The 15224-nt window shown below is 33.6% G+C and overlaps 2 protein-coding genes across 4 annotated transcripts in view; both read left to right on the forward strand.

The window, feature by feature from the left end:
- Positions 1–7057, forward strand: part of LOC110807571 (Phox (PX) domain-containing protein) — a 39693-nt gene extending 32636 nt beyond the window's left edge. The window contains exons 7-10 of the mRNA XM_088220685.1: positions 152–316; positions 401–643; positions 4883–5101; positions 6594–7057. Of these exons, the coding sequence (XP_088076811.1) occupies positions 152–316; positions 401–643; positions 4883–5101; positions 6594–6860 (894 nt within the window). The 3' untranslated portion in view covers positions 6861–7057. The remainder of the gene's footprint in view (positions 1–151; positions 317–400; positions 644–4882; positions 5102–6593) is intronic.
- Positions 7058–8963: 1906 nt separating this feature from the next.
- LOC110807574 (zinc finger BED domain-containing protein DAYSLEEPER-like) lies at positions 8964–14597 on the forward strand. Of its 3 annotated transcripts, XM_088220687.1 has the most exons (3): positions 8964–9258; positions 9664–9696; positions 10882–14597. In XM_088220687.1, coding segments are annotated over exons 1-3 (3504 nt in total). In that variant the 5' UTR covers positions 8964–9256; the 3' UTR covers positions 14351–14597. The 3 variants fall into 3 exon arrangements, with proteins under 3 accessions (XP_088076813.1, XP_088076814.1, XP_021888430.2); XM_088220688.1 differs by lacking the exon at positions 9664–9696; XM_022032738.2 differs by lacking the exon at positions 8964–9258 and having other exon boundaries at positions 9676–9815.
- The last annotated feature ends 627 nt before the right edge of the window (positions 14598–15224 follow it).

Genomic DNA, 15224 nt, shown 5'->3' on the forward strand with positions numbered 1-15224 from the left:
GCTGTACTTTTTGTTCTCATCTTAATAATATCTTCTTCTTTTATCAAAAAGAAAAAGTCAGAAAAAAGAGTCTCCAACATATTTTGTACAATAATCATGATATCACAATCATACTGGATAAAGTTTCATTTATGAGAATCTACTCTTCCAGGTGAAAGATTTGGAAGTGGAACTGGACACTACGAGAGAGAATTGTAAAGAAAACATTCAGCAAGCTGCTCTAATTGAAAAGGAAAAATTTACTCAAGCACAATGGGATATGGAGGAACTTCGGAAACAATGCTTGGAGATGGAACTGACATTGAAGTCTGTTCAGGTTTAGTTTCCATCAGTAGCATGCTGCTTAATATTCATTTTATATTATCATTAAAAGGTTTTGGTGAATGACTTCACTTTTCAGGATGAAAAGGCGCGGATTGAATTAGCAAAATTGTCACTTCTTCAGGAAAACAACACATTGCTGCAGGAGTTGAATATTGTCAGGGAGCAGCTTGGGAACTTGCATAAAGGCCATGAGGAGTTAGAGGTGAAATCTAAAGCAGATGTGAAAGTTCTAGTTAAAGAGGTTAAATCTTTACGAAGCTCTCAATCAGAATTGAAGAAGGAGCTTAGCAGCCTGATGAAAGAAAAATTAGAACTAGAGGTAATGTGTCTCCCAGACACCAAAAGCATTACTGTTAACATAAAGATATTTATTTGCAAATACAGATATGCAGAACCATCTTTTATTTATTTTATTTGGTAGAACCATCGTTTAATAATATAGAACCATCTTTTAGTTATTTTATTTGTTAGCTTGAATTTAAATTGGGCTTATCTTTTAATTATATTTGATTCATATTTATCTTTTAAATATTATATAGTTGGTGGGAGGTTATCTTTTATAATATTTGATTTATATTTATCTTTTAAATATCATGTAATTAGTGGTATCTTATTTTTAGAAGATTAATTTATATGTGAACCTATTTAAATGTATACTAAGTTGTTAATTATTAAGTCAATAAAAATTCAAGTTTCTTCACATAAAAAAAACTCCAATAAATGGTATCAAAGTCTTTCTTACTTATGGGTCTGTGGAAAAAAAATATAAAGAGAAAACAAGTGAGTTCATTAGATTAAATATGGTCTCAAACACTTTTCCTTTGTGTTCATCTCCTGTTTTCACTGGAAAAAATTATCAATTATGAGTTTTGAAAATGCAAACATATCTACTATCCAATTATCTACAATAATTAGAGATTGATAAGAAGTGCATCAATAATCAAAAGAAAAGTGCTTCAAAATATGACAATTAAACAAGATATATTTGAGAGAGATGCTCCAATAAAACAAATTTGGTATGTGTAACTTCTACATTAAGGAAGAGTGTGAAAAATTAATGTAGAATGTATAATTTATTTTATTTGTTAGTTTGAATTCAAATAAAATTTATTTTTTAATTAGACTTACTCTATATTTATCTTTTAAATATTATGTAGTTAGTGAGATATTATTTTTAAGAGATTTTATTCATATTTATCTTTTAAATATCATGTAGTTAGTGGTATGTTACTTTTAGGAGATTTGTTTATATGTAAATCTATTTAAAGGCACACTAAATTGTTAATTCTTAAATTAATGAAAATTCAAATTTTCTTCACATAAAAAAATTCCAACAGATTTTTCTAATAAGTTTTGAAGGTTTCCTGGTGGTGATAGTTTTGGGGATGGATAGTAAAGGTAGTATGTTAAAGTTCGTTAAAAACTTTGTAACCTTATCTTTTGATATAGACTCCCTCTAAAGATAAACTTGAGTGAAGTAAGATTTTGTTCAACAAATGTTAATTCGCAAACACATCGAATTTTTAGATAGGCTGAAGGTAAAATTTGTACCATTTTTTAGAGGAGTACTCTACACATACACATTTTAAGGATCAGGGATCAAGTTTTCCTCTTTGATAGAAATGAATATGAACAAAGGTATCACTCCTAAATATCTTAAGGACCCGATAGTTTATGATACTTACCGTTAGGTAAAACTGTTGAAATGCTTTTAGAGGACTTTTGAAGTTAAGAATGCTTGTGAGCAGACGATTAATAATGTAGATGGTATTAAAGATGACTTTATATTAATATTGTTTTGGGATGTTATTTTGGAAAAGGAAAGTTCTGGTGATGGTTAAAAGGTGATTATTTTATTGGAGAATGTGAATGCATGATGATTGATGAAGAATTCTTTCTTGATGAAAGAATGATGAAATTTTGTGATTGAAAAAATGTTTAGCATTGTCAATGTGGAATCTTATTATGCCAATTCCGAATTGTGTTTTTATCATATTGCAGAAATTGGGTGTGATATGGCTAACATCATATTTGGTTTTAAGTAAAAACAACCATGCAATTCTAGTGCAATCGTCAATCAATAACACAAACTATTGAGTCCCAGAAATATTTTGGAATGTTATCTCCAATATACTTCAGGAGTTTCATGGTAATTAAGGTTGAAAGAAAAAAATTCCAAAAGGGATTTTACCAGGAATACAAGTAGCTGTGTGATGAGGGAATCCACAGCTTAAGAATATACGCAGCTAACGTGGTTCTGCGCGGCTGATGGAGCACTAAGGAGGTAGTTTGGCACAGCTGTTGTGCTGGACAGAAACTATGCACAGAGGCTGGATAGAGGCTGTTGCACGACTCGTCAAGAGCTGTGCACAGAGGTCCAGCTGCATGAATCAGTGTTTGCATGGCTAACCACATCAAGGAGCAGTTAGAGCTATGCATCTGGATGTATAGATGCATCTGGGCAAGTGCGCAGCAAGGACAAAAGCACTGCTAGGGCTGTGCACTACAGGAAGCGGCTGTTAAGGGCAACTTGATTGTTGGAACAGAGAGTGGCACAGACGGGCAAAACATTATTTAACTGGTGGCGTGGTCGTGTCGGTATAGCGACTGTGTCTGAGCAGCAAGAAGGAATAGAGTAGCAACACGTATGAGCTGTGTGGTTGCAACGAAGAATGTTGCGTCTGGTAGCGGCCACGTCTGGTGGTGCGGGTCACAACAAAGAAGTAGCTGTGGCAGAGGGACGTTCGCGACTGCACAGAAAAATATTTCTGGAATGCAGAGGGAAGTAGCTGCAGCTGAGGGATGGTGCATGACTAGATACATGGTTGAAGGGTTCTAGTGCCACGATAAAGGTTAGTTTGGCTATTCTCGATTGCCGATGATGGTGGCTGGCGGCTGGTCTGCAAGTGGCTGGCTATGAAGACTGACCTAACCCTTTTAAGGTTTTTTTTTTTTATTTCGGTGATGAAGGTCAAATAGGATTTTGGAACTGAGATTAAAGTTTCTTTGACCTACTGGTTTGATACCATGTTACGAATGATTTGATGCATATTTTACTAAATATTACAATCTATATATATAGGTTTTTAGAATTGAAAATAAAAGAAACAATTAATTATAATTAATTATATAAAATATAATTTATTCTTATACCCTTTAACCTAATTTATCATTTCTTTAACATTCATCATTGAATTAATAAATCAAGACATGATCGTACAGTGTTCCCCTTCCATATCCAATATCTTGGGTCATTTATAGCCTGTGGATCAGCAGTTCCTTTGAGGTGGTCCTCCTTTCCTTTCCCACATGCAAACATTAAGACAGATTGCGACCAAGGTAAGTAGTTTAATCTGTTCCATTTGTGTCTAGTGAAGGACAATCTGGAGTTCTTCATGCTATTGTTCCCAACTGGAACATTTTCCGTCGGATACACGATTTTCAACTTTGGACTTTGGAGATGGCTGGTGATACCATATTTTGGCATGTCACTTGTAGATGGGTCAGAGAACCATGCTCTGATAACATGAAGAAAGACTGAATTTTTATTCATGGTTTTCTTCTACATCATTCTACAATTTATAGAGCAGAATACCCAACTGATATTATCCCTTAAAATGTGGAAAATATACTCTGAACAATAAATTTCCCCTTTTTCATGATTCTAGCATATATTTATCTATCTATTTTTTCTCCTATATCTTCTCACAGTCATATTTTCCTCCTTATTTTCCTCCTAACTTTTCTCTTGATATTTCTATAAATTACTTCTAGGAAATTAGAAAGAAATTGACATAACTGAGCATTTTAACTTTAAACAATAAAACTGAAAATAAACTGAGAAAATATAAATCTTACATTTGCTGATCTGCTCTCATAACTGTTTAAGATACAAAAATAATGATGAGTACTGGCTGTTATTTTATTTTTATTAGGCTCGTAACAGATTATGGAAGACAAAGTTCTTTTCGTCCTCGTAGTTTAAGTACTCTTAAAGAAGATGTTGGTATAAATTTGTCATTTAATATTTAAGATCTGTGTGCATCTGTGTATTTTCTTTTTCTTTTTCTTTTTCCTTTGCTAGAAACCATAGGCATCGACGTCTATTCATGCTTGTAAAATGGAAAACATTATGTATATGTTGATAGGGGATCTGAACTACTCGGAATATTATGGGTGAGGGTTACAGCTGATGATGAAGGCTTATAGACCACAAGGAGAACACAGAAGTCCATGGAATAGCTCCTATCAACAAATACTTCAGAGGTTGTTTGGTAATTTGGAGACACCAATATGGTGGCACAAAAGAGACACCATGACCACTCAGGAAAGGGTGATATGGGCAATGCATGATGAAAAATAAAATGAATTTGGAACCTCTACATAGTGCTCATATTAGATTTTTCAGTCGTAAGTGAACCTCAGTCAAAATAAAAAATCAGCTACTTTCAATAAGTATCTTTGCAGATATTGTGTAATTTTGCAATGAGTGTAAAATTTCTTTCAATAGGTTGCCAAAACAAATCAGTTCACGCTTTTTAGGATATGCTTTTTTCAGAGGGTTCTTCAAAAGGAAAAACAGAAGACGGAGCATACAGACACAGCAAACGCAAAGTTGTTGCACGAGTGTGAAATTCTTTGGAATCGACTTCAGGAATGTAGTGTCAATTTCCTTGTTGAAGAGGAAGATAAATTGACTGTGGAGACTTCATCCCCATCTGATGCTATTGATCTATTGGTAACCTCTGACAACCGAATCGGTCTCCTCCTTGCTGAGGTACTAGTTACAGCAAAATTGATTTTCTCCTTGGTGTGTGTATCTGCATTTCTCCATATGAATTTTTTGCCTCTTGTTGATTTAACTTTTAAAATGAGTCTTTAATGATGGTAACAGAAAGGAAGGTATGTACATATGTTCGAACGAAAATACCTGCCCACTTGTGGTTTACCAAGTAGTTCTGCAACTAAAAGTGATTTTTTGTATAATAATTTCTTGCGATTTAATAATAGTGTTAAAATTTGAAAAGAAGTAGGGATCAGCAAGATAGAGGTTTAGAGTTACATTGAGGTCCAATTAGGTTCATTTTTCATTCAATTCCTGGCTAATCTCTAATTTTAGTTCTTCTGTCCTTTCTTTCTATTCTGGAAGGCCCTAGTACAGCATGTTCTTTTTGGGTTTTTGAGTTACTCCCACAATTATCTAGAATTCTCACACACACAGAATTTAAGGTGGGTGTGGGTTAAGTCAAATGCATATAATTATTGTTTCACTCATTTGGTTCGATTTCTAATTATATTCTCACTTAATTTCACTCTATATTTTTCACTGTATTAAATTTATAGGACCTGGAACTTACTTTTTGTCTCACCTCTTATCCCCACTTTGAATTTCTTATGGTGGGAATTCAATTTCCACTATAATTCATAAGAATTAGACTCACTTCCGATATTCACATTACTCTTTAATATATAAGTGGAACATACTTCATGTTTAATCTCACCTCTCATCTCCACTTTGAATGTTTTTTAAGTGGGATCCCATTTCCACTTTAACTCATAGGATGTAGATTATCACTTACCTTCCAGATAATGCTAGGTTGGGAGAGTGGTAAGATTAAACATACAAATCATGTTTTAATTCCACATGTTAAGACTCATATGAAGATTTAGAAGAATGAATTGAGTGGGATCGAATAGAAACTGAACTGATGCACCTTACAAAAGTTAGAACTAGTTATTAGTTAAGAACTAAATGAGAAATGAACCAACAGGCTGTTAGAGGTGTAAAATATAAATTTTATAATGTATCTTTATTTTCAATTCTTTTCTCAAAAATGCTGTCTCTCGTCATGTCAGGACTTGTTGAAGACAATCATTCTACGCTGCTCTTTATGCTCTTGTTACTTTTGCCAAGTCACTGTCTTTTCCATGAGGTCTAGGATTGAAAGACCATTTATGAATAGTTGGGAAATTGAAACTCAGTTTCATATTTCGGTGCCATAGGCATATAGGAGGATCACAAGATACATAATTATGTTGTGATAACTCTAGCATTGCAAGTCTTTGAAACATGTGAAGAAAATGTTTTTCTGCAAAAGTTCTCTTGGGTAAAAGTCTTTGAATCATGAGTAAAACACTTCATGTGATTCAATTCTATATCTTGCATCTTGTAATCGGAAATTATAACTAATAATGATGAACTGATTTTTTCTTCTCTGGTAAGTGTATCTTCCATGAATTGCTTATGTTTGATATGTCGACATAAACAGGCCCAACTCCTTGCACAAGATGTGGAAGTTTCGGGGAGGAGATTGGATGAAACTGAAAACGTAGATGGTAATATTCGAAGAACTAAAGATGAGCTGAAGAAGATGCTGACAGATATTTTAGTTGATAATGCGAGATTGAGGAAGCAAATGAACTCTGTGCTTCGTTGCACACTCAACCCTTACGTTAAATCTGATAAAGAAGATGAGGATGAAGAAGAGGAGACTAACTTAAGAAAAACTGTTCTCAACAAGTTCTTAGAGAGATAAAACACATCATTGATATCAGACTCAGAAATCCGGTATAAAAAGTGGGAAGAATTTTCCACTTTCTTGGTAAATAATAGCAGAACACTTGTTCTTATAGTTTGTTACTTCCCAATCACCAGTACAGTTCTGTATCATATTAATAAGTACTTTTTTCAAAAAGTTAATATATATATATGTATAGTTTTCTGAAAAGAAAATATATTTTTTCATTTTTTCTATGTTCATTTACTAATTTTAGAGCATGTTCTAAATATAAAAATTAAATAAAAGTATTTTTCTGTCCATTTACTAATTTTGAAACATATGGTAAATATAAATCAAAGAATTTTTATCTTTTAATTTTAATCCAAATCATACTTAAAATCTTATTGTACCAGATAATTAGATTTTTTTTTTTAAAAAAAAACATATATAAAACCATGTTGCCATAATATAACCCTTTTCTTCCTTATTTATACATATGTTTTTCTTTATCTTATGCATCTAAATATCATGCAATTAAATCCTAATTTAAGGTCTAAATAAAAAAGATTGTTAGTAACTATATATATATATACATCCTAAAACAATAATTATTGTTCAAAAGTAATTTTTGAGATATATATATATATTATCGTTCAAAAATTACAACTTTACTATTTTAATTTTCACTTAAAAATTTTCAATTAGATAAAACCTTTGAGACTACTTTCTACCAATATCACCTTAATTATTTTTATATAATAGATATAATTAATGGTCTTATGAACAAATTAATAAAACATCAAAATTGAATAATAAATAATTAAAATTTTTTTGTTGATTAGTGTTTGAAATTATATTCATATGTCTTTTGCATGAAAATATAGTTGGATAAAATTTTATTTATAAAAACAACTAATTGTATGTTTTTGTCATTTCACTAAACTATTATTAGCTTAAAACTCTTAATTTTACATGTAACTTTTTAGCCCAAAAGTCACCAAGAAATCATAATAGTAATTAATAATATAATATAAATTTATCTTGATAATTATTAAAAATTTTGAAATTGAATATTATCATAAATATATATATATGTGAAGGATACATTGATGAGCATAAATATAAATGTAATGAAAAAAGATTATATCTAATTTTTTTAAATTGTTATGATTAACCAAACTAAAGAAACTTATTGTTTCGGAATATTTCATTCGTTTATAAACGTATTAAAATTAAGTTCAATTTAATCGTCAAATCTACCAATATGCTAATTGAGTTAAGTTTTTAATCTATTGGATCAAATATTATGGACGGTCACTGTCACTTTATTATATGTTTATAAAATAAAAAATACTAATATTTTTAATAAAATTTGAATTTATAATTTTTAAATAAAATACACATAAATAAATAAGAATATTACATGAATTACTAATTATAAGAATTTTTTAACCATCATAAAATATTTTGTTATTGAATATATTCTAGATGACAGTTTATTTTTGTAATAAAAAATAAAATATATGAATATTTTTGTAAGTATATTCAAGATAAAAGGGTATCTTTGTAAATTAATACAACATTACAATATTACATGAAAAGAAAATACGTTACGTACATAAAATAAAACAAATAAGTTTCTATTTTAAAATTTAATTTGGGCCGACAATGTGTCTTTTAAATCTTAATATTGCTTTGTTAAATATTTATGTAATTATACAGAAAAAGCGTATATTTTTACAATTACAGTCTAATTTTTATATTAAAATAATTGCAGCTTAAGATATAAGTTACGTATATGTATATACATGTATTATAATTGAAAAAATATATATATTGTATACTGAATTTTTCTCATAAAAATCTGGTCGTTTTGTACTTACTCGCTGTTACTCTCACTCAACTGATTTCCTCTAATTTTTTTTTTTTTTAAAATATATAATTATAATTAAATTAAACCAATTTATTAGTATAACTGCAATAAAATTATTATATTTTTATTTATTTTTAACACGTGAAGAAACTCTATTCTTTACCATTATTTATTTATTTATTTAAAAGTGCTTCCACAAGCACGTGCCATTCGATTGCCTCGAGCAGCTTATCCCTTTATCAACCTTATTTCCTTGGTATTGTATATGTAACCTTTCATCCCCAAAAAGGCCTAATTCTTCAAAAGCTCAAAACCCTAGCCAGAGGTCCAATTTTAATTCTAGGGTTTTTCCCCCTTTTCCCATTCTTCGGCTTCGAACAAGGAAAAAGAAGTTAAAGCTCAGGACTTGAATGAAAGCTCAAACCTCAAGCCCATTAACCTCTTTGTCTTCGTCTTCCACCCCTCTCTGCAACCGGATTCAAATATTTTTTGGAAAAATCCGGGAAAACTTTCAAAACCCTTGATTCAGATCTACAGTAGGAGTTTTCATCGCAAATCAATGTAAGAATTTATTTACTCTTTTGTTTTGTATCTACTCGTAGATCTTGTGCTTGTCCTCGTTTTCTCTATAATTTCAGAGTTTTTTGTTAGGTTTGCTATCGCGGATTATGTTATTATTATGATGGCGGTTTCGGGTTTTACCGTTTCGCGATTGCTGTTTCGTTTCAGTACTCTTTTTCTTCGTTGATGAATGCTTTATTTTAGGTGGTTTCTTTAATTTCAGTTTTCTGTGATAATTGGTGCTTTTGTGGTACTCTTTTGGTTTGATTTTTGGACGTGCTTTTTCAATTTGTAGTTTTCCTCTTAATGCTTAACTCGCTAGTCTTTTACCTAGTTCAGTCATGGACATTCTCAATTGCAGAGGTTTCACTTATTTAGGATTTAACATATATATTAGTGCTCCAGGTACGACTTGCTGGGAATAGCAGCTCTGCAAAGGTTCATTCTTCTTCGCCGCTTGGGTGGAGGCTTTGAATAGGCTTTTTGAGTTTCGAATACTTGTCCATCCAATGGGCCTTCTTAATGGCCCAGTTTATATCAGGACGTCAAATGTTTAGGTTGGGTGTGAAATTTCGCGGCTGCTTAGTCTTTAATTGGAAGAAAAGAAGATTGCTTTTCTTTCCGTCTCTTCCCACTTTGACATCATCTCCCCCTCTTTCCCATTTCGTCCTTAAAACATGGTTTCGGGAAGCACTTGTTTTTAACTTATAAGTTATGTCAGCTGTATGGTGGCAGCCTGTCTAATTTGATGTCTTAATTGCTACTCCAGATAATCTGACCTCTGCTTCTTGGGGTCTTTCAGTTCATTAATTTTTTCCCCAATTTTTGGATTGATAATAAATGGGTGGAGTGGTGAAACCCAGTTGGTTGTCCGTATTCATGGATCTGGTCTTTTAGTTTGAGCACTGTATTAACCATGTTTATTTCAAAGGGTGTATCAGAAACATGAATAATGTTGGCTTTTTGCTTTTAAAATCCCAAAAGAATAAATGATAGGGGTAGTTATGACGAAACAGGAACAATCTGACTGCAGCACTACCTACGTCAAGAAGAATTAAAGAAATTTTATGATCAGATATTTGTCATGTTCATCAGTTAGAATGGTGTATTATGTTCTGATTCTGGAATGGGGGCTTGAAATTGTTTAATACTTCTGTGATTTATCATCTCATTTGGTTTTCCTGGTCATAACCAGATATCTGAAACAGCTATCTTATTTGTTAGTTTTTTGGTTTTTGTATTTCATGCTTACATATGATATAAATAATGTGTTCTATAATGTTATGAATCTGGAGTAGGGCACGTTGTACATATAACAAGAATGGATAGTCTGCTTGACCTTTCATTTATTTCTCTGCTCAGGTCGTTAAGAAGATATCTGAAACAGCTTAGCTATTACTATTTTTTTTTTTTGGTTTTTGTATTTCGTGCTTATGTTTGTGTGAATACTCTGAAGTTTGGAGTTTGAAGCTGGTTTTTATCATTCTTCCCCCTTTGGGATTGTAGCTTATCTGATACTTTGCCAAAGGGTGGATGTCTATCACCTCCCCCCCCCCCCAAAAAAAATGAAATTGATATTTCTCTTTATCATGCTCTTAAAGTGCATTTGCTTTGCTGTTGCAGGAGTTCACCCGTCTCTGTAGAGATGGATAACCCTTCTGATAATGCTGAACACACGGAGATGGATAACCCTTCTTTGATTGAAACGGATCACAATGCTTCTGGGAAGGTTAGTAACCCTGAACACGAGGAAATGGAGAACACTGCTTCTATTGAGATGCAGACAACTGTTTCTGACAAGGATGATAATCCTGAACATGTGGCAATGGATAATCCTGCGTCTGTTGAGAACCCTGATCTGTCAAAGGTTGATAACCCCGAATGCTTGGAGATGAATAAGAGTGCTTCTTCCATTGAGATGGATAACACTGCCTCAGCAAGAGTTGAAAACCCTGAGTGTCTGGAGATGGATAACAACCCTGCTTCTTCTGAGACAGATAAAAGTACTGTTTTGAGGGTTGATAATCCTGAGTGTGCTAAGATGGATGACAACCTTGCTTCTATTGAGATGGATAAAGCAACTGTTGCAAGGGTAGATAACCCTGAGCGCGTGGAGATGGATAACAAACCTGCTTCCATTGAGGTGTATACAGCTGCTTCTTTGAGGGTTGATAAACCTGAATGTGTTGAGATGGATGATAACCCTACTTCCATTGGCATGGATAAAACTTCTTCTGCAAAGGTAGATAATCCCGAATGTGAGGAGATGGATAATAACCCTGCTTCCTTTGAGATGGATAAAACTTCTTCTCCAAAGGTAGATAATCCCAAATGTGAGGAGATGGATAATAACCCCACTTCCATTGAGATGGATGATAATCCTGCTTCCATTGAGATGGATGATAACCCTGCTTCCATTGAGATGGATGATAATCCTGCTTCCATTGAGATGGATAATAACCCTGCTTCCATTGAGATGGATAAAACTTCTTCCGCAAAGGTAGATAATCCCGAATTTGAGGAGATGGATAATGACCCTGCTTCCATTGAGATGGATAAAACTTCTTCCGCAAACATAGGTAATCCCGAATGTGAGGAGATGGATAATAACACTGCTTCCATTGAGATGGATAAAACTCCTTCCACTAAGGTAGATAATTTCGAATGTGAGGAAATGAATAATAACCCTGCTTACATTGAGATGGATAAAACTACTGCGAGGGTTGAGAATCCGGAACATGCAGAGATGGAGAGGGATCCTGAGATGGATAAAACTGCGTCTGCTAGAGTTGATAACCCTGAGTATATGAAGGTGGAGAACGACCCTGCTTTTGTTGAGATGGATAACATTGCTTCTGCAAGGGTTGACAACCCTGAACATGTGGAGATAAACAATCTTGCTTCTACAGGTATGGATAGCTGTGCTTCCTTTGGATTGGATGGCCATGCTTCTCTGGAGGTGGATAACCCTCTATCTGTGGAGGTGAACCCTCTTGCCATGGAGATAGATAACCCTGCTACGGCTGTTATTCCATTTACACCCACTACTCCTATTGTTCCTTCTGTTAATAATGAGCAGTCGAATACCGATTCACAGCCTAATAAGCGTAGAAGGAAGAAATCAATTGTCTGGGAACACTTCACTATAGAGACTGTTGGAGCTGGATGTACCAGGGCCTGTTGTAAGCAGTGCAAGAAATCCTTTGCTTATATTACTGGTTCAAAGCTTGCAGGAACTAGCCACCTTAAGCGACATATTGCCTTGGGAATCTGTCCAGTTAGCCGTCAGAGGAACCAACAAACACCAGGGGCCAAAACTGGGAGCACTTCTGAACCACCAAAAAGACGGTATAGAGCATCTCCTGGATATGCAAGCATTCCGTTAGATCAGGACCGGTGTTACCATGAGATTGCTAAGATGATCATATTGCATGATTACCCCCTCCACATTGTGGAACATCCTGGTTTCATTGATTTTGTGAGGTCTCTTCAACCCCAGTTCAATATGGTGAGCTTCAACACTATTCAGGGCGATTGTGTGGCTATGTACTTGAAAGAGAAGCAAAGCCTTCTGGAATTTATTAGCAGGATTCCTGGACGAGTCAGCATTACGTTGGACTTGTGGACTTCAAATCAAAGTGTGGGCTATGTTTTCTTGACCGGTCACTTCATTGATAATGAATTTAATTTGCATCGTCGAATACTTAATGTTGTAATGGTAGCTTCCCCTGATTCAACTAGTTCCTTCATTCAAGCAATTGCAGCATGCTTAACTGATTGGCATTTGGAGTGCAAGCTCTTTACTCTCACTATTGACCAATCAATCTCAGATGAAACAGCAACTGCAAATCTCAGAGGCTTTCTTTCTGTCAGGAACCAACTTTTGTTCAATGGGCAATTGGTAATGGGGAACTGTTATGCCCGTACCATAAGTCGTCTTGCACAAGATGCTCTTGGGGCTATGGCAGAAACTGTAAAGAAAATCCGCGATAATGTGAAGTTTGTGAAGACTTCAGATTTTCACGAGGATAAGTTTTTTGAGCTGAAGCAACATCTTCAAGTCCCTAGCACAAAAGACCTTCTCATTGATGACCAAACTAAATGGAACACAACATACCATATGTTGGTGGCTGCCTGTGAACTAAAGGAAGTGTTTTCTTGTTTGGAAACTTATGATCCCGATTACAAGATTGCCCCATCAATGGATGAGTGGAGACAGGCTGAAATTCTCTGCGTGTACTTGAAGTTCTTCTTTGATGCAGCTAATATTCTAACTTCCCCAACATACCCAACTGCAAATGCATTCTACCATGAAGTGTCAAAAGTTCAGCTAGAGCTGACCCATGCATCATTTAGCCAGGACCCGTTTGTCAGTAACCTGACTAAGCCTTTGAAAGATCAATTTGATAAATATTGGAATGATTGCTTCCTGGTTTTGGCAGTTGCTGTAGTTATGGATCCAAGATTTAAAATGAAGCTTATTGAGTTCAGCTTCTCAAAGATATATGGCGAGGATGCTGGGATGTGGATCAAGATCATTGATGATAATGTTCATGAACTGTTTTACGAATACAGCACTCCGGCACTTCCTCCGCCAGAAACTTTTGTGGGAGGAGGGAATGAGATCGTCCCCAAAACAGAGACACTTGAAGGAGCTTCTCAAGAAAGCCATAACATAGACGTATCCTCTCAGGATGTGACTCTTATATCTGTCGGCGATGGGCTTTCGGATTTTGAGGTTTATATTTCCGAGATTACTAGCACTCAGCAGATGAAGTCAGAATTAGATCAGTATCTTGAGGAGTCTCTTTTGCCCCGGGCTCAAGAGTTTGATATTCTGGGTTGGTGGAAATTGAACAGGATCAAGTACCCAATTCTCTCAAGGATGGCTTCGGATATTTTGTCTATACCATTTTCTACGCTTGCTCCTGATTCTCTGTTCGACACCAAAAACAAGATGATGGATAGCTACCGGGGTTCATTGCGACCAGTGACACTCGAAGCTCTAATTTGCGCCAAGGACTGGTTCCAGTATGCGTCATCAACTTCACAGGTCCAAAGTGAGACACTGAAACCGGATTTTAAAGTATAGGTTTAGTTATTTTCTTGTAGGATTGGTTTTTAGCCTCTATAATTTTTTAGATATTGTAATTTTTTTTTCTTACAGTTCTGGAGATGCCTGGGATTTTTGTTTTCTGAATTCAAAAGATATTTGTTGAGCTAGTACTGCCATTAGTCTTGAAGACAGGATCTGAACTACTATGCTGGATATTAGTTATCCTCCATATATAAACCTCACAGATGATAATTTAGTGAATAACAATGCTTGTTCCTTGTAATTACTTTCCTACCTTAGTAAATTATCTAGTTACCTTTCAAAAAAATTAATAAATTTAATGAAAAATTTAATGCTTAAACCACAAAAAGTAATATTTTTTTAGAAGATTACTTTCTAAGATAAATTAAATATTTTGTACAACTTACTTTAGCTTTTTTTTTTTTTTTTTTTTATACTATAATGAGAATTTGAGCAATTATATTTGTGGTAAATATTAAATTTTTACGGTAAAATTTGATGTCTGTCACTACAAACATGAGACAAGAAAATCTCTTGTTCCCTTAAAATAACAGAAAAAATATGATTTGTTTCCAAAAGTGGAAGATAATTTTTTTCAATATTTGAAAAATTATTTAGTTATATTTATAATTATAAGCATCTTTATCTTCCTATTATCTTTTATAATGTTCATTTTTTGTGTTACAATTTGTTAGGCAACTTAACAACCACAACAATATGTTGAATTTAAAAATATAACGTATAACATTAATAATTATTATAATCTCCATATATATACAATACATGCTTAATATATTATTTTCTTCAATTATATACTAATTTTATTAGTACCTATCTATAACATGCATACTAATTTAATTTTTGTTATAAAGATTATGAGTTTGAACAG

Source organism: Carica papaya, chromosome 5 (genome assembly GCF_054855325.1).
Source record: "Carica papaya isolate Zhongbai chromosome 5, ASM5485532v1, whole genome shotgun sequence".
NCBI classification, from domain to species: Eukaryota; Viridiplantae; Streptophyta; class Magnoliopsida; order Brassicales; family Caricaceae; genus Carica; species Carica papaya.